The sequence below is a fragment of the Actinia tenebrosa genome, unplaced genomic scaffold (assembly GCF_029948245.1).
Source record: "Actinia tenebrosa isolate PJP-AT-01 unplaced genomic scaffold, QUT_ActTen_1.0 PGA_scaffold12__29_contigs__length_12842862, whole genome shotgun sequence".
In the NCBI taxonomy this organism is placed as follows: Eukaryota; Metazoa; Cnidaria; class Anthozoa; order Actiniaria; family Actiniidae; genus Actinia; species Actinia tenebrosa.
The window spans coordinates 8,111,291-8,134,909 of NW_028292572.1; the positions used below are offsets into that span (position 1 = coordinate 8,111,291).

The 23,619-nt window shown below is 38.2% G+C and overlaps 3 protein-coding genes and 1 non-coding gene across 4 annotated transcripts; 3 read left to right on the top strand and 1 right to left on the bottom strand.

Moving 5' to 3' along the window:
• The first annotated feature begins 45 nt into the window (after positions 1-45).
• Positions 46-1,943, top strand: LOC116308973 (DDB1- and CUL4-associated factor 17). Its single transcript, XM_031719497.2, has 2 exons — positions 46-1,182; positions 1,347-1,943. Exons 1-2 carry the CDS (start codon positions 89-91, stop codon positions 1,783-1,785), a joined length of 1,533 nt encoding a protein of 510 aa, XP_031575357.2. The 5' UTR covers positions 46-88; the 3' UTR covers positions 1,786-1,943.
• A 1,283-nt stretch (positions 1,944-3,226) lies between these two features.
• On the top strand, positions 3,227-12,800 carry LOC116308968 (uncharacterized). The gene is made up of 3 exons (XR_016119452.1): positions 3,227-3,385; positions 6,212-6,526; positions 7,627-12,800. It is a non-coding gene; the product is annotated as an uncharacterized LOC116308968 (transcript).
• A 1,000-nt stretch (positions 12,801-13,800) lies between these two features.
• Positions 13,801-21,965, bottom strand: LOC116309006 (condensin complex subunit 2). Its single transcript, XM_031719531.2, has 19 exons — positions 21,545-21,965; positions 21,261-21,339; positions 20,737-20,947; positions 20,294-20,358; positions 19,998-20,075; positions 19,496-19,697; positions 19,188-19,276; positions 18,865-18,937; positions 18,696-18,763; positions 17,974-18,086; positions 17,606-17,763; positions 16,984-17,108; positions 16,779-16,901; positions 16,105-16,147; positions 15,938-15,999; positions 15,274-15,468; positions 14,859-14,966; positions 14,490-14,675; positions 13,801-13,967 (listed from the first exon to the last, which is right to left on the bottom strand). The coding sequence occupies exons 1-19, from the start codon at positions 21,781-21,783 to the stop codon at positions 13,911-13,913; spliced, it is 2,274 nt and encodes a 757-aa protein (XP_031575391.2). The 5' UTR covers positions 21,784-21,965; the 3' UTR covers positions 13,801-13,910.
• A 289-nt stretch (positions 21,966-22,254) lies between these two features.
• LOC116308970 (uncharacterized) lies at positions 22,255-23,559 on the top strand. Its single transcript, XM_031719495.2, has one exon. The coding sequence runs from the start codon at positions 22,300-22,302 to the stop codon at positions 23,377-23,379; it is 1,080 nt and encodes a 359-aa protein (XP_031575355.1). The 5' UTR covers positions 22,255-22,299; the 3' UTR covers positions 23,380-23,559.
• The last annotated feature ends 60 nt before the right edge of the window (positions 23,560-23,619 follow it).

Here is a 23,619-nt window from a genome sequence, read left to right on the forward strand (position 1 = left end):
TCATTACCAGTCCTCCTCACGCTATTCTTAATCCAAAATGGCGGACTCAAGGTTAAAGAAGCGCCACAAGAACTTGTGCTTACAAATAATGAACCGTTCTGTCACTGGATCAACCGTAAGAGACGATATAGGGATTATTAGGACCTTAATCTCAAAGGGGTCAAACCATTTCACCAAAGCGTGGAGTCAAACTTCAAAGAATCCAATTGCGTTTGAGTATCAGTTTTTGTTCTTAGACAAATTTAGGACTGTCTTGAATACCAATGGTTCAAGAGGAAAGCCTTTACAGATCTATAGTTTGCCTCCTTTACGTACGAAGGAGAAAATAGAGTCTGCTGTGCTTTTTGAATCGGCTTTGGATCAAAGATATTTTACAGAATGCGAGAAAAACAAAGATTTTCGTCCATGTTTGATAGCAATAACAGCTGATGGTTATCTTATACGACAAGATCTCAAATCTGGTAGAAAATTACAATCCATTTATTTGTCAAGTAAATATAAATTCAAGCATATCTTCTGGGAAAATGATTTACATAAAGTGGTTCTTTCATCTGTTCATGCTAAAATGCCTCCAAGAGCAACACTGGATAATAGGTCTTGTGTTTTTCGCACATTAATGTACTTGACATTGTTTGAAATTGCACCTTTGAGGTTTCTAGCGAATATTCCTATAGTCAGAAATGTTTTTGGTGCTGATGTCATTGATGCATCAATTAGTCGTGACATCCTCTTCATCATGCATCAAGGAGGAATGATGAAACTTTATAGCCTTAAAGAAATCTTAGATAAGTTTACAACTAAAGCTTCAATAGGTCAGTTGTACAATTTTACTGAATGCAGTCTTGATCAACATGATGTGTCCATGAGGATTGATGAAAACTGGGGAACTGTTGGAGAGTATCCCTTTGGGGTGCCAGTTAATGTCAAATTTGACAACAAACCCACTCTTCTTCAACAAATTTGTAGTCACCAACACTTGCTTTCATTTGGAGGCTTTCCATGGCATTATATTGTGTGTCCAAAGAAACAAAATAGTGTATTTAAAGTCTATACCATGAAAGATCAGGTACCTGTGAAACATGGTCTCCTCAACAGTGCTGTACAGACCATAGAGCAAGATCAAGCATACTTCCACAAAGACAACAGTGGGCGTATTTTGCACATTGGGTCAGATTTTATCAGGTAAAGTATTAAAAATAGATTTTAGGAGCATAACCATCCAATGCTGAGTTGATCAGAAAACTTGTAAATACAAATTATATTCAATAAAGAACCAGGAATTTGAAACTATTCTCTTTAGAGTCCTGTTAAGACAATAAATTTACATTGCAACTTTATTTTTTCAGCTATTTAAAGCTTGATGTAGTCCACAATGACCAAGAAGAGCAACTATTTGAAATACAGACCTCTCACTCAATCAATCTACAAGATGTCAAGAAAACAAATGGTAGCATGACCCTATTTAGTTCATCCGGAAGGAGAATAAAGTGTAATAGCACTCTAGACTATGATAACCCAGGGTATTCATGTGTCAGAGATGTTGACTTTGAAGATGAACTGGACATCCTCGTAGTGCTGTCATCACAGGGTGAACATAAGGGGGGTATTGGACTGTATGATAATCAGACTGGAATTCTTGTGAAAGAAATACAGCTTGATTATTGGGAAGATGACAGTGATCATTCCATCCATATGGAGCTAGATACAATTGTACACATTTTTAAAAGACCAACTAGGAACTATTGCTGTGAAATTTTCAAGTTGTTGGTTAATAATCATTATTAAGTAATCTTGGTCTTAGGAAGCATTCATAATGTATGGCAGAGGAGGGGGGGCAGGTGAAATTTAGGGGGGGATTGGAAAAACTTTTACCTGTAAAATGGGTTCCAAATTTTTTTTAGGGAATTGGGAGGATGCAAAATTTTTAGAAAAAGCTATGAGAGATTGCCCGGGGGGGGGGGGGGGGGGGGAAGGATAGTCATCTTTTGGGGGTCTTCAAGGGAGGGTCTTTAAGATTTCACCTGCCCCCCCCCCCCCCCCCCCCGCCATACATTATGAATGCAGCCTTAGCTTGATGCTTTGAACAAATTTGTATGAAGAAAAGAATAAAAAAGTTATGGAGATTAGTGTGTTTATATTCATAACACCTCCCTATCCCAATAGCTAAGAAAAAGTACAGCATGTGTTTTAAGAAAGGGAAGAGAATGCTTGATTTGTTGAAGTTTTTGGGCAGTGAAATCCCATAAGAACTAGACTCTTTTCAAATTAGTCAAATATTTAGCGTCCGTTGCAGACGTCCTGATCAAATTCTTTGATTACAGTCTGGTATACACCGGGTTAGCCTTATTTCAGTGTAAAATATTCGCGAATACCAATGGCAAGGTAAAGAATACACAACTTCAACTATAAAAGCACCAGGAAATTTCACGGATCTTGGATGTAATCAATATTAAAATACTGTGTTCATAATAATTCCATATGAAATCAGGGATAGGCTGTGTGACAGAGAATTTCAAACTGGAGTACCCAGCTTATGTTGCTAATTTTGTGCATTATGGAGAAAAGGTGAGATTTTTTTGGGGAAAAGATAAGAAATATAGTGTAAAATTACGGTAGATCAAAATTTAAATATATATCAACATTCATTACATTATTAAAAATCGTTTTAGTTCTAAAATAATTTTATCTTATATTATTATTTTGTTCACCTTTTTTCTTCTTTTATTTTTGTGATATTTGCATGTCTCTATAAAATTTGCATTTGAAAAAAAAAGGTCTCAGACTCAACTTTGGTTGCCCTGACTAAGACCTCTTGTATTGGTATCAAACACCAAACACTTTTAATTTATGATTCCAACTCTTTTGGATATGAACTCTGCTGAACGATCATCGATAATTATTTATTTTCCGGGATTCCTGTGGAAATTTTATTTACTTCCGCCGGAAGAAAAAAAATAATCTCAAAATTATCTCATCTAGTCTTATAGCTATCAATCTTCGTGATGTTTCTATCACTACAATAACAAGTACAGCCATATATCATGTCCAAAGCCTTTTATATCGCCTTTCCCCACGCGATCGTATCATTTTCCTCAAGTCTTATTTCCTCTACGCTTTCTAATCCAATCAAGGAGGGGCATCGTTTTCGTATTCTGACCACTAAAATAAAGTTGACGTGAAAATTCCACATCACGGACGTCATCATTTTGAATTTGCATAGATGAATTAAGTCACACTTTGTCGTAGGTTGAATAGGTTTGGGGCATGTGTGGCTAGCAGGCTGATTTCTTTCGACAAATCTCCCCTACAGCCAATGTTTCTCGTTTTAACAACTGCTTTGGATCATATTAAGCTCAAATAGGTATTTTTGAGAGATTTAAGCAGGGTAAGTCGTGAGTTGTTTTCAAGTTTGATCGTATGTTGTGTGCTGTTGTATGTGTGTGAATATATGATGTCATGTCGTTATAGTCGTCAAATGACCTCCGGTAGTGAAATTATCTTGAAAACTGCCAGCACTTAGCGGCCTATACTCACTGTTTTCCATCTTAAACTATCTCTAAACTAAAGCTTGTTCTATAGGTATGTCTTTCTGGCTTGTATACGGTGTTTTTCGGCCTATGCGAGTCAAAAGGATAAGCTTTCTTTGTAAAAACCAGACCAGTCTGAGTTCGGAAAAAAATGGCGCGAGAACTTGCAAATATTTCTTCGTTTGTCTTCCAAAATCATACCTTTTTGAAGTCTAACTCATAATTTCATGGCTATCAGTTCTTGAAAACACTTCCCAAGCCAAAACCCAAGAACAATGTTCTATTTTGTAGCTGAAAAGATGGGTGTAATACATGTAAAACGCGCTCTAAAAACAGCGAGGAAGTACTAGAATAAGCGTTTTATTTTTATATGTCTAAAGATAATCTTTCCTAAGACTTTGACAAAGAAGTTAGCGGTCAACATTAAATTCTATTTCCGTTTTTCAACTTACATTTTTATTCTTGTGAATAGATGTGCTAACAACCCCAGAAATAATCCCTCAAAGCAAAAGAGTTTGAAGAATAATTTTTTGCATTACATGTAGACACGTGTTTAGGTATTTTGGAGCTAAAAAAACTAGTTTTATCAATATAACTGATCCTCTTTCTCTTCAAGTATTTTTAGTTAAGCACTTCTTGTGGTCAACCAAAACGTAGTTTCTTCATCAAGACACCTAAAACACTAAACTACAGCATAATTCTTGAGCTAGTGAGTCTTTATTGACGAAATTTTTAATCTCATTTGCAGTTAATGTTGCGAAAACTACAACATAGTCCAATTGTTTTGTTTTCATCCAAATTTTATTCTTTCCTCAAATTTGATTCCAATTTCGCGAGAAGTTCAAGATTGAAAGCAATTTTGAGAATAAAAGCAACTCTGTAATATTTGTTTGAAAATCTTGAAGAAAATATAAATCACTTTGGACAGTTATTCATTAAAATATTAAGGATTCTAGATAATCTTCAGAACTTCCAAGTATGTCTCGCTTATTTTCTGATACAAAAAATCAAAACATCTTATTGCAGGAGTTTCTTTTTCCCCCCATTGTTTTATTAGATTAGCATGGCAAGTAACATAAACATTATATTTCAAGTATAGAAACTATAAATCTAAAGTATTCAATTTCCTGAGTATGTGTTTTTGGATGAGAATAGAGTAATTTCAAAATGGGAATGAATGGATTGTTATGCAGACTTGTTCAAATTTTTTTTTTGAAACATTGCTTTATTTATAATTAGATTCCAACTAACATTTTGATCTTGTTATTTCTGTAATACTTTTAAATATTTAACAGAAATAAAAACAACATTGTTTTTATTATGATAAAAAAAGTCATTATCACCATAAAAAGGGGTTTTTATTATCATTTGAAGAAGTAGCAAAAGTAACTTTAGTATTGTTTTTTAGAAGTGTTATCATTAAATTGCATATTTTTTCTCCATGATTCTATAAATTCTCAATCTATTAAATAAAGAATTATCTAGTCTTACTCACACATATGAATATGATGTTATTTTAATTCAAAAGTGGTTTTGTCTTGCTGGAAAAGAACTTTGTCAAATTAAATTACTTAATTTTAAGTAATTCATTCTAAAATTTATGCTTTTACCATATTTAAATCTTAATATGAGATGAAAAATAGATTCTCTCTTATCACAATGTAGTGTAAAAAAATAACACTACAAAATAAATTCTAAGATCAGTTTTTAAGCTGCTTTATTCAAATTCAATATTCAAAAGTTTCATGATTGACATTACTTATTAATGACAAAATTGCAAGTTCTTTCTGGAAAGTTAATGTACCTAATGTTGTTTACATACTGTAACAATGTAATTTTTCAATGAAGAAGAGCGAAAGGCTTGTATTCCACAGATATTTCCAAATAGAAAAAACAACCTGTGTTTTTTTAGCATTTTTGTGGTGGAAAGCTGTTTCTTAGGTTTTATTCTTTGCCTGATTGTTAAACATGAATTTTACCATTTTTTGACAAGCTAATTTTTGAACAGAGTGTTAGAAGTTTCCATAAAATAATATAATCACTTGGCATTTTAAATATTTTGATAATTAATTAAAAGAATAATTAATCCAAAGAATAATCATATGTGTAAACAACTTCAGCCACTAGTTGAGAATTAAGATCATTTTTTGTTGTTCACTCAGTTGTTGAAGTCCTTAAGATTAGTTATGTTCTTTAATACTTTCAGACGTCAGACGTAAAAAAAAAATAAATTCAGACGTAAACCTTAGCTTTGTTAGTCCTGCCACCTCCAATACAGTATATGCTGTCAGGATGAAATATGATTTGATAACTTTATTTTAATGCAGTAAACTTAGCATTAAACTATAAGGTATAAGTATTAAAAATAAGATTTCCCCATTTATTATGTTTTTTTGTGTGATCGATCTGGACTTACAAGCCATGAATGAAAATAATAATTTATCATATATTACTTTAATAAGTGCACATACCGTATGCTGAAAATATCAATCAAGCATTGTGCTGTGATTGCCAAAATTTCAATTTTTAAGGAGCTCTTTTCAACAAGTATACTGAGTCCTGGGATGTATTTGTGAAAATGCATTTTTCACTCATATTATGCATAAATTGCAAGATTTCTGTGTTAAGGTGATCTGTGTGGTAGTTGTGTCAATAGAATAATTTTTATTTCATTTATTTCACAGATTGTAAGCCTAAGGGCTTCATAATTTCTACCGAATGATTGCAACATCAGCTAGGAATGCATCACATCAGCTGGATGAATCAAACATGAGGGACATGCAACACACAAGGTCTAGCAATATGTCTCCTCCAAGGAAAAGCCCTAGTAAACAACATGAAGTAAATAATGAATTTAAGTCAGTTGAACAACAGTATTCCACAGACTCTGAAAACATGACAAAGAGTGAAGATTCTGGTGTTCCAAGTGAGGAGTGTGTTACAATGTCCACATCCCCTCATAATGATATGGAAGATGAGGATACTGAAGAAATGAATAGGTGGGTAAAGGCTAAAAGGAATGTTTCTCAGAGCTCTAGGGCTATATTTAATTATGAACTTGCATGAGTAGTGGTAATTAGAACACTACTGTGCCGGGAGGGGTTTTATTTGGGTCAACTCAGAAGTTTATACTGTCTATTTTATAAACCACCACTGCACACTTAATTAATTCCTGATTGTAATCTTTATCTGTCTTTTCTTTTCTCCTGTAATTCTAAGAGCGATTTTCTGTGAATTATAATCATGTAAAATTGTTAATTTGTGTGCAAAATTAACTGACCTGTCCCCCTGCTGGGTTTTGTCATTGTTGTGTAACTGTAGGCTGTGAGTCACAACTATGTCTTGTACAAGGACCTAGCTAACTTTGTTTATGGAGTTTATAATACACTTGGGAACAATTTTAATTGGTGGTGATTGGTCACTTCATGTGAAGTACAGTGTCATACAGACTAGAGTACGGAGGGTCATGCAGTTGGAATGCCATCTGGAGCTCGGATTTTTTTCTGAGATGCAAAGTCTTAGTGTAAAGTGTAGTCACAGTGCTAGCAACCCTCTTACGATGCCCTGTTTCTGACTAGCCTCAGTTGTTCTGCTGCAAAATAATAGAATGTAATGTACAATATATTTTGAACAATCGTCTTGATAAATATTAATTTGGACATAAGAGAAATTCAAAGCTGAGGCAGGAGTAATGTTGTTTATAGGTTTGAAAATTGTGCAGGATATAATTAATACAGAAAATATAACCTCATTAAACACATTAGTTCTAGACTTTTCTTTAGTTCGTTTTTAAATAAATAAGAATAACAATGGTTTATGTCCCAAGTGTGTTGGAAACGTAATCTCTTATTATTTCTATGCTAAGGAAATCAAATAAAAGCTTTAAAAAAACTGCGCTAACGCGGAGTTCATTTCAAAGAAAGGTTTTCTCGAAGTACATTGTTTTCAATTCCCTAAAGTGCTTATGAGAGCACAATAGCTTATAATGATTTTCTTTAGTGTAGATAAGAGCCGTCATTATTTATCAGAAATCTATGCTGTTTGGGTGTCGGTAATTTCCAGGTTTGCTCGTTAATGGTCGATCATTTTATCGTTCCAGTTCCTCCTCACAGTGTTCTTGTCGGATGTGGACGTGTAGCCAGTGCAACAAGACATTCAATTCGGCCCGTGCGCTCAAGATCCACGAGGTGAAACAGCACGAAAATATGCCTAAGCAATACCTCAAGTGCTCCCATTGTGACGAGGTGTTTGAACACGGCAATCTGCTGCAGATCCACATGAAGGTTCATCATAACATCAAGGTACGTTGTCCTCAGTGTAAGGACATCTTTGACCACCCCAAGGCCCTGTCAAAGCACGTCAAGGCACATAATACTGAACCAGTATGTCCTGTTTGTGGACTCAAGTTTGATCATGACAAGCTCCTTAAATTACACATGGAGTATTATCACAAGGTTTCCAAGAGAGAAACCGCGACTTTACCCGCCGAGCAGCTTGAAGTACAAACATTTCAGCCGTTGGCAAATCTTATTTCACCCGATTCCAAAAGGAGGAGTGAATCGCCTGAGAGAAGACGAGTAAATGGCAGTTCACTGTCACCAAATGATATACATCATAGAGAAGCAACACCAAGTCCAGGAAGGGAAGAGAATTTAAGAGAAGCATTCCATGAGATGAAAGGCGATGATAGAAACTCAAGACATACGAGCCAGTCTCCACAAGAAGTAAACATTTCAAACCAAGAGTTTAAACGAAGGAGAAATGATTTCTCGCAGTCAGGGTTATGACAGTATGTATCATCATAGGCTGTTAGCACCGATCCATAACAGGGGACCTATGTATTATCATTCCTTGGATGATAAATCCCGGGTGCCTTCTCCGTTCGGGCTGATGCCTTTTCAGCCACCGGGGCTGCAGAGACGTCTCGAGAAGAGACCGTTAGGTCGGAGCCACAGCTTGCCTTTGAAGAAAGAGGCAGCTTACCACGACATGCCACCTGTTGCCCCGTGGCAGTGGGCGGAAGCCAACCCTATGATGTACGGCCCAGTGCCTAGAGAAAAAAGGATTGATCGGGCTGTCTTGGAAGCTGTGCGCAATAATCTAAAGGCCAAGCTAAGGACAGTTGAAGCAACATTGTTCGGGGAAGAAGAAGATCTACATCATCCACTGAGCTCTACTTTAGCTGAATACTACGAACAACAGGGGCCCCTTAGCAGCAGGGAGGAACTATCAAGGCAATACAGGCCAAGCGTCATCACTCCTAGGAGTACATTCGATAGCTATGCCCGCCTTCAAACGAAAACCAAGCCCAAACGACCTCGAACCACAAGAGAAGAAGATGCTTCGGTACGAGGAAAGGGAGGTGATGCAGGACAGCATGGAGAGTCCTGGTTTAAGCCCATCTCACAAGGCTAGCGCGATTCCTTTCATTCCTGTTTCAGAGATGCGACCAAGATTTTACGATCCCAGTCACGCAGTCGATGTGCGGTCGACCATTCAACACGAGAGACGATTCATCGATCTTAAGAAGAAGTGACGATTTGAATTTCGGTGACCAAGCTAAGATCTTCATCAAACGAGGCGCGCCAAGATGCAACCGCTGTCAACAAACCTTCTCGTCCAAGATGGAGTACCTCCACCACTTGATATCACATCGAGAAAAGGATGGCTTGGCTGACGAGAGTCCCGAAGAGATGGAGTTTATTGAAGGCGTCAGGCGTACTATGAATTTAAAGAGTTTCGCTATGGAGGGTCGTCATCGAACAAGCTCAAACACTACTCCAGAAGGTTCTCTTTCACCGAAGGGAGAGGAACCCAGAGGGTCCCAGAAAGCTGGTGGTGATGATGATGAAGCTGATAATACAGAAAAAAAGGCGAAAGCTAAGAAATCCCCAGGAGAGCAGCCGTCTCCATTAGCGTCACAAAGTGAAGAAGATAACCTTTCCTTGGGTACAGCTACCTGCTCGGAATGCAAAGATGTTTTTGCTGACTCCATGTCGTGTCGTATGCACATCGAGAAGCGACACATGAAGCCGCGCTGCCGTGAATGCGGTCTTACGTTTGATCACAAGAATCTCTTAAAGATCCACATGGATTGCTACCACAGCACTTTGGACGTTCTACAGTGCTACTACTGTGGCATGTCGTTCAAACAACGAAGTAAGTTTCTGGATCACCTCACGTCCCATGAAACCCAGGATATAAACAAGGATAAGTTAGGAGAGCATGGGAACGAGTCAACCGAACCTGGAGGACGTCGTCGATGGGGACGCCTCGTGGCGTCTGCACAACTGCCTTCTGAAAAACCTGATCCAGGAAATAAAGAGCGCATTCCTTCGAGGAGTGACTTTCTTGAAACGCGTGAAACTTCGTTGTTCAAGAGCAATGGCAAAACCAAGTTAAGGAAGGCAGTCTCGCTGTCAACGTATACTGACATGATCAACAGAAACAAGAGAAGAGCGTCGGATTTCCTCCGTGATTCGCGCGCTAAGGGAGACGAGGTGATTGGAAGAGAAACAAGAACCCGCATCTTTCTTCCTAATTTTGAAGACAGAAAGATAGAAGATGTTTCAAGGTTTCATTCTGCTCACTCAACAGACAAGGAGTTGGCTTCACCTCTGATAGCGAGGCAACGCCCTTCGCAGGACGATACCGAGCAGTTGTTCCTGAAAAGAAGAGCTTTCCAAAGCAGAAACGACGACGAGGCACGCGCATTTTGGTCAGCAGAAAGACCTCCATTCCCTGCACACAGCTTGGAAGAAAACCAAGATCACATCGGTAGCTACGACGGCAAGAAAGACGAGTTACGACGGCTACAACAACAAAGTATTCCTGCCGAAGGAAACATGAGAAACCAACACATGCCTTTGTTTAGAAAAGCGTTCGTCCGAGACGAGGTAGAGACGCTTTATCAACTCAGGCATAAGAAATCTTTACATAATCCTGAAGGGAAAGACAGAGATTCCCCTCCACCCGAGCCTCCCGATCACAGAAGTGACCTTGTCAAGATCGAAAGAATCGAACTGAATCCCATCGCTATGCAGCATAAGCCAGTTGAACGACAACAGCCTGGATTACGACCGAACTATGATAGTGAACGAAGGGGCGAGGTTATTTCATCTAAGGAACGCTGTCGTAATGTTCCTGAACAAGAGTCGTATTCCAGTATAGTTCATTCAGGGAGTAGTCCCAAGAGCTACCATGAAGAAGCTGCCACCTCTGTCGTCCCTCCTCCTCCTCTTATTGACATAAGAAGCATCTCGCAGACCTCGTCTCCTTTGAACGTATGTTCTGCCGTATCTGCAGACTCCAGCCCTACTTCGAGTAGATCGAACTCTCCTCTGCCCGTTACCAAGAGCCACGACCCTAAAAGTAACAAAGGAAAATTCGACTTGGAAGCAAGTAACTCTGCTGTAGTAGAACCCATTGATAATTCAAGTACGATGAAGGACGTAAAAGGAAAGCGCCGCAACAGCATCAAAAAGCTGACTAAAGAAGCCTTGATTAATTCGTTGTCTTTAAAGCGAAGGGCAAGTGCTCCTGACTTGTACCAAATGCAACGAAACTCGACCGAGTACCCTTCGGCTGAAAAAGCTGAAAGTCCGAAGACTGATTCGACTGCAAGACCTGGTAGCCCTAGTGTAAGCAGCGAAGGAAGAGCAAGCCCTGTGGAAACTAAACACCACGGGTCCAGGTCACAGCAGTATACTCCGCGCAAACAGTCGGACCGTGACGTCACTTGTACGCAATGTGGAGTCAGTTTGGCCACAAAAAACTGTACAAGATTCATTTGGACTCGTATCACGGGAAGCCACAAAACCATGAATGTTTGCAGTGTGGAAGCAAGGATTTTCGAGACAAGGATGAGTTTCTGAAACACTTAATGGCACACCAAACAAAAGACAAAAGGAAGGGCGACGAGGAGGAGGAAGAAAGAAAGACCCTCGTAGAAGATGGGGAAGGATTTGAAAATAGCAGGAGCCCGGGTGAAATGAGAGATGAGAATCTAGAAATAGCACCAAAAGCAAAGATACCTAGGATGGATACTCTATACGAGAAGAATAAAAACATGGAAGATGTTGATCCTTATCTTTCAGAAGTCATAGTTAACAACGCGTCTAAAAATGAAAATGATTTGAATGATGAGAGTGGGCGACAGTCAACAAGGGTGAACAGCAACGCGAAAGACGTGGATGACAAAGGAACGACCTGTTTGACGTGTGGCAAGACATTCGAGAACGGGAAACAGTTGGAGCAGCATTTCTCGTCACATGCGAGCATCAGTGAAGATGGTCGATTCTGTTGCGTGCTTTGTGGCAAGGCATTCGAGACCCACCGCAAACTAGAGATTCATTCTCGTAGCCATACAGGCTTTAAACCCCATAAATGCAAGCAGTGCGGACGGTGTTTTCCATACTACAGTTCATATTACTACCATAAGATGACCCACACGAAGGATCGCCCCCATAAGTGCCCTCTGTGTGGGAAGGGCTTCATACAGACTCGTTATTTACGCTCCCATTTAAGGACTCATAAAGACGAGCAAGGGACACTAAGTGATGAAGTCGATAGCATCATTCAAAAGGTAGAATTAAACTTGAATGATGAGACAGACGAAGAGAGTATCGATAGCCCTGGTACTGCTGAAGGCTCTCCAGCTTACCGAGCAAACGACGAGGAAGCAGAAACAGCAGAGATCCTCTGCAGCTTTAAACGTGGTCTGAATTGCAGCGCTCAAAACTCTGATACAGAATCGCCTCCTGTTTCAAACAGTTCTGTCTCTGATTAACGTTGTTTTAAAGTGCGCAGTTAACAAAAGCTCTGTTAGTGAATTGGTTTCGTGATTTATGGAGCGGATTTGGTATGGATGACCAGGAAAATGCGGGAAGTACCCCCCCCTCCCCCCCCAAAAATTGCCCAAGAAGGCCCGCTATCATCCATCATACTTTGCGGTCGTTTTGCCTGCTTTTTACAAGTCAGAAAAAGTTTAATTACTAAAGCTTCTGCGATATTCAATTAGTTTAAAAAAGACGGGGAAAATAACCTTGCCACGGCACGCAAAGCATTTTGGATGATATGGTTACGTCTCACGTTAGGACTGAGCTGTCTTCCTCACATACCAAGTCTGATTTGATACTCAATGACAACGATTTTTGACAGTCGTTTTGGTTTTATAAAATCTTGGTGTAAATAAAGGAATTGTAAATACACTCCGTGCCCGATCTAAATTTTACTGTAAAACGGTAATAAATAAAAAAGTACAAACATTAGAAACGATTTTTTTTTTTCGTTTTGCTTTGCTCAGTTCCCTCCAACTATACCTACAAAACAGTCGAAAAATACTTTTTTTATATTTGTCATTTTCTTTTAATTCTTGTCGCTATCGATTAATTTTGTTATTCTCTATCCCTCGTCATATGGAGCGTTGCTATTAGGAAAACTCGTTTGAACGTGTTAATGGGAGATATTTTTAGTTTGTAAAGTGGATGATGACCCAACATGTGGGTCCTGGCGCCGGCATGACGGTTAATGACTAATCCTAAAAACGTCACGCTCTTCACGATAGAAGAGTGATATCTCGAAAATCTTGCGACATATCTCTCGGAAAATTTCATAAAAGAACTTTGATTTTAGGTGGCATTTTAACAAGTTACGTTAATTTTTTTGCGGAATTCACTTTTATGTGCGCTACGTATTTTGCGCCAACTTCCCTCCAGCGATGTCGCGGATATATTTTTGAATGAGGAATAATCATAGATCACTGCGCAGTGATATGGTCGTTTATCAATTTGGTCACGTCTTAGTGTCGTCATTTACCGGTGTTAGTCAGTGGCGTAGCACTTTCGTTAAAACTTCCGTGCCTCCTAATCATGCTCCTATTGACGCATCACGTCACATTAATGCCACCCATCTTGCTGGGGGTTACGTTCAAATGTCGTAATAACTGGCTTGCACATCATGTTTTAGATGGCTGCTTTCCTTAACGGTTAATTTCATATATTTCTGCTCTGTAATCATCTATGTTTTATCTTTCATTATGCTTGAGTGCTTATCTGCTTCATATTTTATGGCAGACAAAATTCTTATTCTTTCTTGGTTGCTTCAACTTGTCATTCAACCTATTTCATAGTTGGGTAAGAAATTCAATATAAATACCGGTTTCCAATATGGCCCTAGTATAGCAGCTAATGTGTGTGGGTGGAAGATGTAGTTCATTCTCAACTCGTCAAATTTTTACAGATGAAAACTGGAAGACCCAGAGAGTACACAAATCTACAACTCAATTCTGTTTTTTATTACTTTAAGATCCTTATATGAGATACAAAGTTTATTACAAAATCTTTAAAATCGTAAAAAAAAACCCATAAAAACAAATGATAAGAATTAATCTTTAGAAACAGCAAAGTCAGCCATTTCAAGGTCCGGTATCATCTTGAGGCACTAAAAAGAGACAAAACAGAAAAGCAAAAGAAAAATTGATATTAATTTTTTTCATTCCATTCACCTTTTAGTCTCTTTCAGCCAAACTTGGTGTCGGTCTGTATCCAGGAAGGGGGGGGGGGTACTCCCTTTGTTCAGGTGGTAGGGGTGATCTGCGCTCCTTTTAGGGTTGAAAAGGTTCCATGTGTGGACCTTTTTAAGTTATGCGTACCTTTTAGGGGCCATTTTAAAAATCGACCGCCGATCATCCCTACCACCTGAACAAAGGGAATACCCTCCCCCCCTGGGGTCTGTATGCTTCCCTCCCCTGCCTTAAGGATTGATGCTGAGGAAACTATTCACCATTAGACCAATACATCATTTTCCCTTCCCACCTACCCAAGGATTTGCACTTGACAAAAGATGTCTCCCCTCCTCCATGAAGCATTTCTATACAATTCTATCCTTGATTCTACTATTTTCTCCTGCAAAAAGATTTTGTATACTTGTATAAAGTTCCTTGATATATTTCTGGGAACTTACTTTTTCGTTTGCCAGATGTAAAACACAGACAAATGCAATGGGAACAGACAAGTTTTTAGCCATATTTTTGGATATCTTCTCAGGAAGATGGCTGTAGATATTCTTGAAGGATTTGGGTTCACTCCATGTGTTCTCTTCTAGACTAGGTTTTTCAGTTACACTTTCAGATTCATTTGGTATGTTTTCCTAGTCAGAATAAACAAGACAATTAGCCGGCATTGCATCTGAACTGAACCCTAATTGACACAATACAGGTTATATTAGACCATATACACTACCTATTTTGCCCGAATGGTGTACAACTAGATGTGATGATGCCCCCCTCCCTCCCCTCCTAGAAGAAGCTGTGCTAAGACAAAATCTAGGAACCTTGTTTTCGTCTTGTCCTTTTGTTAACAGATTCCACATGGCTGCTTTAAGTTTCTTGACATCCATTTTCTTGGCTGTTTTTGCATACCCTATGTCGATTTTAGCCACCTAATGAAAGGGAGAAAGATAAGACTTAAATTTCCCCAAAAATTAGGATTACAGTATACATAATTTTTAATTTTCTGCCTAGACAAAACTTTTGCTTGGTTTTACTCAAATTTATTTTTGTCTCATGCGCAATCTTCGTCATCTGAATTGCAAGTTTTCAAAAGAATACATTCTGGCTGACATCACATGGTAGTAGGTGTTTAACCACCATTTTGAAGCAGTTAAATGAGATTTAAAGACTCTAATCAGCTGATTGAAACCCATATAAAAGCAATAGTATGGAGAATCGATGGTTCAGTTTATATACCTTATTTGGCTGAGCTATCAGACCATCACCAGCAAACATTGTCATGTCTATAGCACTCTCATTAGAGAAGCTCAATCCCTGAGAGGAATGACTAAGGTCGTATGTCATGTCTGTACCAACACCTCCTGCATTAGTCATATACTGTGAACCAGAGCTGTTTGTTCCACAAGGGACATCGTCATCATCACTTCCATCCTGGATATTGAATGATAATTATATCGAGAAGTTATTTTTGTGCAGCACCCACATTTTAACAGGACAAGAAGGGGCACTTAAAAGATACAGTCAGCTCTTGTTACAGCAGACACCGTATCGACCGTTTCTTCATGTCCGTAATGGTGAGCGTCCACAGTCATTTATTTGTAAGGATTTTTGTCAGGGATTTTGGCTCCTGTCCCTAATAGCAAGGTGTCCGTAATATCGGGGTGTCCGCAAGACGAGAGGTGACTGTATATGGGTGGCAGTAATCTTAGTACCCAGCATCATTGCCACCATCATCATGAGTAATGTTTGTCATTGTTTATCATCACTACCAGTATATTTATTACCACCACCATTATCATTACAGTCATCACCATCATTATTATGATCACCATCACTATTATCACCACCCCTATTTACTATTAATTATTATTAAATTATAATTATATATTATTTGGTTTACCTGAAGGTCTGGGCAGTAGTTTGCAGCATCATTTGGATTGTTATAGTTATACCATTCTGACCCTGAAAAAGGGATCCATAATTGACATATAGCTTGATTATGAGATATTTTTAAACTGACGACTGAGAAACATGAGGTTTGTCAGGAAATTAGTGCCTTTAACTTACCATCGTCGGCCACTTCTGTCTGTGGTTGAAGCTGTCTCCTCAGCTGGAGATACAAAACAGAAATAGTTGTTAATTAAAAGGCCTTTTTTCACGAGAGTAGCACTTAATAGCCAGTGGCTAACAAACCTGTGGCCCTCATTCCGTGATCGAATTGGAATTTAGGAGTTGATTTTTGCGGAGGGAGGAAAACCAGAGAACCCGGAAAACTCTCGAAGCACAGGAGAGAACCAACAAACAACTTTACTCATATACAACACGGAACCCGGCAGGACTCGAACTTGGGTCGCATTGATGAGAGGCGAGTGCTCACACTGCGACGTCACCCGTGCTTCCCAAATTACTTAATTAATAGAAACACAAGATTTGATTCCATTGAAATCAACTTTTAATTACGATTATTATCTCCATCATTATAATCATCATAACATTAATGACCAAGGTCACCATAATCATTAATCATCATAGTTCTTAATCACCATTGTCATCACCATCAATCGTCATCACCATCGTCAATCATCATTGCTATCCAAATCAATTATCATTGTCATCAATCATCATCATCATCAATGCTATCAATCATTGTCATTATCAATCAATCATCATTATTGCCAATCATCATCAATAATCTTCATCAATCATCATCATCTTCATTGATCATACTCAAATATTCTTACCAGGATTTTAGGTTTAGTGAAAAGTCTAAACAAACTGTCAGCATCGTAGTGTAGGTCGTCTGGGAATGTCGTCTTGGCAGAAGAAAGCTTCTCTAGAGTAGACTTGGCTAAAGTTGTTGCTGCCTGCAAACATGTTATTTAGTCGTACCTTATATGAGACAGTGTTGGGTATTGAATTTAATCTTTCAAAAATGATGCTACTGACCCTGCTTTTAGAGAAGTATTGTTTAACATCCAGTTCTGTATCAAAATCAACTTTGAATGCCTCTTTCTTGCCCTTCTTTTTCTTGGATTGCTCATCTTGAGCTGAACTCATCGTTATACCTGCCACTGATTGCAAGTTTGACAACATTTTAACAAATCACTCATAGATTTCCATTGACTTAGTCCTCTTATTGATCATAGATGAGGCCTTGAACTGTTTAAACATTGAACCACAAGCTCAGCGACATCATCTATGTTCAATAAGAGGACAGTCGATGGAAATCTATGAGTGATATTTTTTACGATAAAATAAAAAAACACATCTAAAAACAAGGAAAAGGTTTTAAAATGCAAGCTGGCTCCATGCATGAGTGATTCATCATTCTGTATCTGTCCTCTTAGTGATCATATTTGTCAGCCAATCAGTAAAAAAATATGTTCTGTTATTGTAAAAAATATGATTGACAGCATCTAGCTGTAATGATTTCCTACAACATTGAGGCCAGCATAGCCAGAATGTCCCCTAACAGCCCCAGGATGCACTGCAATGCCAACTTTTCCCCTGAACCTCAAAATGTCTAATATTGAGCAGGCTTGAGGTTTGTTTTGTTTTGAGTACATACATTTGGATAGTCTAGCCTTCATCTTCCAATGTTCTGGTCCGGCCCATGTAGCCAGCATGCCAGACTTGAAGTAAGAGTATTCACTGGGTTTATCTGATAGTTCTAAACACAGGCTACCCAGTGTTGCAGCTGCACTCCCAACCACATCAGACGGATATCTGGATATGAAAACAGGATCAAATGATTTTTTTTTAGGATATTAGCTTTTCATTCATTCATTTCTCAGTAAATTTTCTTTCTCATTCAAGATTTAAATTTAAATTTACTAGTCTTGCATTTATTCATATCTCATTCATGATTGTAAATCTACTTGTATATTTACTCGCTTCACATGTATTCATTCAATAATTTATTCACTGATTGCAAACCTTGCATCCTGAGCAGTGATAAGCCTTGCCTCTTTGCCATCGGCAAAGGCTAAAGTTGCATTAGCCATCAGAGCATTTGTTCCCTCACGAGCATCATGGCCATATTCGATGTCCTAGGTAACAACAAACAAACAAAAAATGAAAAACAAATTTTTATGATTCCTGCCTGAGATGTTTCCCCTACAAAATACCAATGTTTGGTGTGTCTTATCTAATGCACACTATTCCTTTGCCCTGTTATACAAGCTATTTAGTTGTTTTTTGCATATTTCCTGTTCCACTTCGGCTTTGTGTTAACATGTTTCAGACCATGTGTCATTCCCTTAAATGTAAGAATGTAGCTTAGATTCTTTGTCTCACACTCATTACTGGTGAACAAAGAAATAATGCTAAAGGGAATGCCATTTGAAATGTGAAAAAAACCCACTTATTTCAAGCTAGGAGGAGCTCAAAGCTTGGGTCATTGGCAACTTACAGTCCCTTTCAAAGTTCCCTGCACAATCTTGAAAGAAAGCTGTACCTTTACATTGAAGTGAGATGACCGGTGAGCTTGAAATGATAGAGACCTTTTTTAACACCTTGAACAATTTAATATTCATACGTCTCTATCATTGCAAGCTTGCCACTTGTCTCGTTTCAATGCAGAGGCATGGCTACCTTTGAAGATGGCGCTGGGAACTGTGAAGGGGATCCATACATTTTTGGTCACATGATCTTCCTACCTCTCCCATGTCGTCATCACCATAATCTTCCCCCACTGCTTCTGGATAATCGTCTGGATGTTCAGTTACTGATTATTAAATCGAAGAACAATTATAAACATCTGGAGTTGGGTTGCCTGTGGAGGTCCACCCACAGGGTGCCCAAAACAAGTAACGAACAGTTTATTACCTGGTGCATCAATATCAAAGGCATGTTCATCATTTTTAGACTTTTGTATCATATTGCTGAACTCTGGATTTACCTACAGGAATATGCATATTGTTAAATCTTATTTCAATTAAGTTTTATTTATGAAATTCAAATCCATTTCCTTTAAGCCTGGTTCACACTAGCGTCGGAATCGGAAACAACATATGCAGATTCAGAATTCCATTTATCACCTAGGCATGAAAAAAGCCTAGGATGCTTAATGACCAGTACACTACTTAGTCTTTGTATGTTGCTTCCAATTCTGATGCTAGTGTGAATGAGCCTTAAGAGTTTTTCCTTACATCGTCATCTTTGTTCCAATTGGTAAATTCAAACTCAGTAAAGTAGGGGCAGATTTGAAAGCTCTCAAAATTGATATTACTGTAGGCATCTAAAAAAAGAAACAAAACAGTTGTAGTAAATCTATCATATATTCATGGATGGTAATGGATGATGATAATGTCGATGATGATGCATGACAGTTGTGATGTGATTATGAGAGTGCTTATAATGATATGTTGACTACAATGGTGATGTTATATAAAATGATGTTGATGATGAGGCTGATGACCATGTTAAGGACATTAGTGATGATGATGATGCAAACTACCTCTTAGTTCTGATAAATCAATCATAGCATTATCCTGGGATGTTTGGCCTTCAGTGGTAACATTTTTGGGTGTCGTGGTAACCGCAGTAGAATCAAGTAGAAGTTCACAACCATCGTCACGCACAAACAGGTGATTGACAAGCAAGCCCTCCGTACCACCCTCGTCAAAAGCAGCTGATGTCTTGTGAAACAATGGGTCAACCTACAATATACAAGTTCACTCAAGCCACAGAATATCCCTCAAGGTCAAAATAATTCAAATCACATTTATTTTTCTAAATATGAAATGATAAGTTTTTTCAAATAGTCTGGACATTTTAAAGTCAGGTCCAATTATCTCAAACCCTGGATATTAATTTTAGGACTTCCCTCTCTACCAAACTTGAGGCCGTGTCTCATGGACTTGTAGCCATGTTTTTACCCTGGATATTACAAAGCCCTGTAATTTTGGATCCTTTTCCTTGCATGGTATATATGAGGTTTGAGATTCCACTGTACTTACTTCAAACTCCAGATCAAACTGATTGACATCTAGGTTCTTTAGATTGGACTCAATAGTATTTCCTGGTCTGTGGTTGATCTGATGCATAGAAAAGCAGACAATACTTTGGTTCAAGCAAAGTTTACATAGCCTGCACATGGGCATCTCTCCATCTTACTCATCCCATCCTACTCTTAGTGAAATCAATGGGAGGGGTTTGCAGCTTTATTATCATTCCATATTTCCAGGGTATGGCAGTTAAACCCTAACTCAATTCCCGAGCATTGAAAAAGATTAATAATTATCACATCTGTTACCCTCTTGGTCTTCTGTTTCCCAGCTTGAGGTTCATCTGTTGCATGGTCAGTGTCTCCATCACCATCTGAAAAATATCAAGTCAATACACTTTCCACAGGTATCCCAATAAACAGTTTTTAAGATATACCACAGGGTTCCCGATTATTGAAAAATCAACTTCTTGCTAAATTATGTTATGTTATAAACAGTCCTCATTTTAGGAAGGGTGGTAGCACAATGGAATTGGAATTTAAAAGTCTATGATATTATGTCATGATTCATCACCCCAGACAAATCAAAACATTCTATCAAACTTACAACACTCAATAAGTACAAGTTTTATCGATGGAAGCCAAAAGCGGAGATATCTGTAATTTTTAAATGTATGAGAAAGATGAAAAAGGTCTACCAATTTTATTATATTTTTGCTTTAGGGAATGCAAAAGTATCAATTGACAGATACCTTTGTTGTTTTCAGCCCGTCCTAACCCCCCTAACATTTTGTATGCCTGTGCATGGATTGAGTCCACTCGTCCAGCGTAAATCTTTGCACTAGCATCCAGAGTACAGCTTGCAACTTGAAAGTTTGTCATGTCTCCTTCCTTGACTGTTTTGATAAGGTCTTGCATGTAGTCAATCAAATGCAGCCCAAATGCATTCTTGGAGTTAATTTTCTGTCAAACAAGGTGCAGCAGTAATCAAACTGAGTAATAAAATGAATGAACAAGGGGGGGGGGGGGATTAAAGGAGCAGTTTCCATTTTGTTCCTAAGGGAATGGAAGGACAGCAATGAAATCTTCATTTCATTAAAAGAATCATTTCTTCAATTCTCTCGATGAGTTAGTTCTTTCCATCGATTCACATGAACTATTGATCCAATATGGTACAATTCTTATTTATCTGGCCCAACCAAAGATTGTGGTACATCAAAGTCATACTATAAACTATACATATATGGGTCACAACAACAGCTGTTTTCATACTCACATTTTCAGTCGACAGCTTTATACAGTTAGAATACAAATCCTTCAGCTGGAAGTTGGTGAGACCACTTTTCGTCTGACTCCTAAAAATATAACGACATTATCAGTAGACGTAATTTAACGTTGGTTAAAGCTTCTTGTACGAATTTTCATGTTTAGATTTTATAAGCTTAATTTCGTACAATCTCCTAAGCATCACTAGATTTTAAGCGCTCAAAAAGTTTCGATAAAGAAGTTTGATATGAAAAGACTCTGATGAATGGAATCCAGGAATTTAGCTTCGCTTACCTTTCAGAATCCAATCCCCTACTTGCACTTCTTGGAGTCGAAGGAGTCGATAGAGCAACACTCGTAACCCTGGACAATCGACGCTGTCTCTTCTCAGCATCATCGTCATTCAACGTTAGATTATTAGAAGGAGTATTATTGCTTACAAGAGCTAGAGGTCTACGGCGTCTTGTAGCGGGAGAATCTATGTTTGGTGTTCGAAAGACTGGAGATGTCAAGGCTTCCTTTGCTGCCGCCATCTTTGTTTTGGATTATTTCAAAAACAGCTCCTAATTGATTTTAAAGCCGGAGAAAATTGCCAAGAATAATAAAACTTTCACTTTTCTTCTTACTGAGTTGAAACTGCTCTTTTTTTGAAGCAGATTTTGTCTTATGGTCAAAAAATGAGAAGAAAAATAGCTGATTGCCAGTTACAATTTTGAGCTTGGCGCTCAAACCGTTTGTATTGGTCATGTGATCAAACAAATAACGGGGGAAGGGAGGGTACTATACTTGAACCAAAATATCTAAATCCTTCAATAATTCACAAAACACTACAATAAAATAGAAAAACATAACTGAAGGTATGAAGAATGAGGATCAATTTTTAAGTTTTTTTTTTATTATCTTATTACAAAATAACGATTATTCGTTTTGTGTAAGTTTGTCCCCTCCCTACTGCGTAGTTTTTGACATCGAGTTGGTCTCCCTGTGTCCTGACGGAAACCCTTCAGCTGTTTTGTTGTGATCAACTATTTAGGAAACATTTTTAGCACATGGCTGCGTTTTTAACTGCAAATCGTTGGTCATCAGGGATCGGGACCCATAAAACCAAAGAAGGACGAATAATTTGTACTGGTATTGGATGCCTGGGGTGTTTTCCAGAGACGAATAGGACAGAGGCAGACGAGTTAGGAATTTGTGTTGAAGAGATCCCAGACAAAGGTTACCTCAGAACGTTCCTTGACCAAGACAAGAATATTACTGTTGCTATGCAGAAAAATCCAAGTCCTGGGAAGATAAAAGGACGTTCGAAACGCAAGAAGAAGGTTACAGGATCTTCATTGTTAACTAAAGAGATTGATAAAAGCAATTCCGATGGAGACGATGTTAAAGTTGAGAAAAGTAGTTATGAAAGTAGTGTTCACGACATGGCGAGGTCTAGAAATTTTCGAACAACAGGAACGCAAACACCGGAACATGACAACCAAAGAATGGTTCCACACTATTCAGAACTCTCGAAAGAGGCACAGAAAATAGTGTCTTCAATGCTTGGTAGTAGAGAGTTTCCAGAATTCAAAGAGAAATACTCTAGTGAACAAGATCAGCTGTCCTCAGAACTCGAAAGGTGTAAATTAAAAAAGACAATCGGATACTCAATGGCTAATTCAGTTAATCAACATTACAACTTGACTGAAAATAATATAAAGAATGAAGCTGTTAATAGAAAAGTAAACAAAACTGCAAGAATCTTAGATAGTTTGTACGTTGTTTCCAAAAAAGACATTGCTGTTGCGAACGATAATATTTTGCCAAATGAAGACAAAGATTTGTATTGGAATAACTGGGACCTTGGAGAAAATGCAGTTTGTCTTTACTTTGCTATTGAATACTTCCGTAGTGAAAGAATTCTCCCGGTATTCAAGGTTCTTGAGATTGTTGAAGCTTTGAGTGAGGTCGTGGCTGTGAAGGACATCAAATGCGTTCAAAGAAATAATGATATTTGGCAAATTGTCCTTAGTAGAAGAAATGACTTGGGGCGTTTGAGGAAAAGAGGTTTGAGAATTAGAGGAAGAGTGTATGAACTTGTAGAGGACATTGACAGTTACTGTCAAACGATATATGGAGAGTCTTAGAGAAAAGACCAAGAACAATAATTTACTATAAAAATATTCTAGTTTGTAACGCTGCAACTAAGAATCTCTTAAGTATCATTGCTTCCCACATAGAGCGATAAGCAGGCAGTTTTTATTGACGATGAATTGAAATCCTGGACCTTCATCTTTAGCCAATAAGAAAAAAGAATTCAATGATGATACACTTTGCAGCTCAATATAAAGGCATTCTTGGGCAGTTTTGTCTTTGACACTATACCA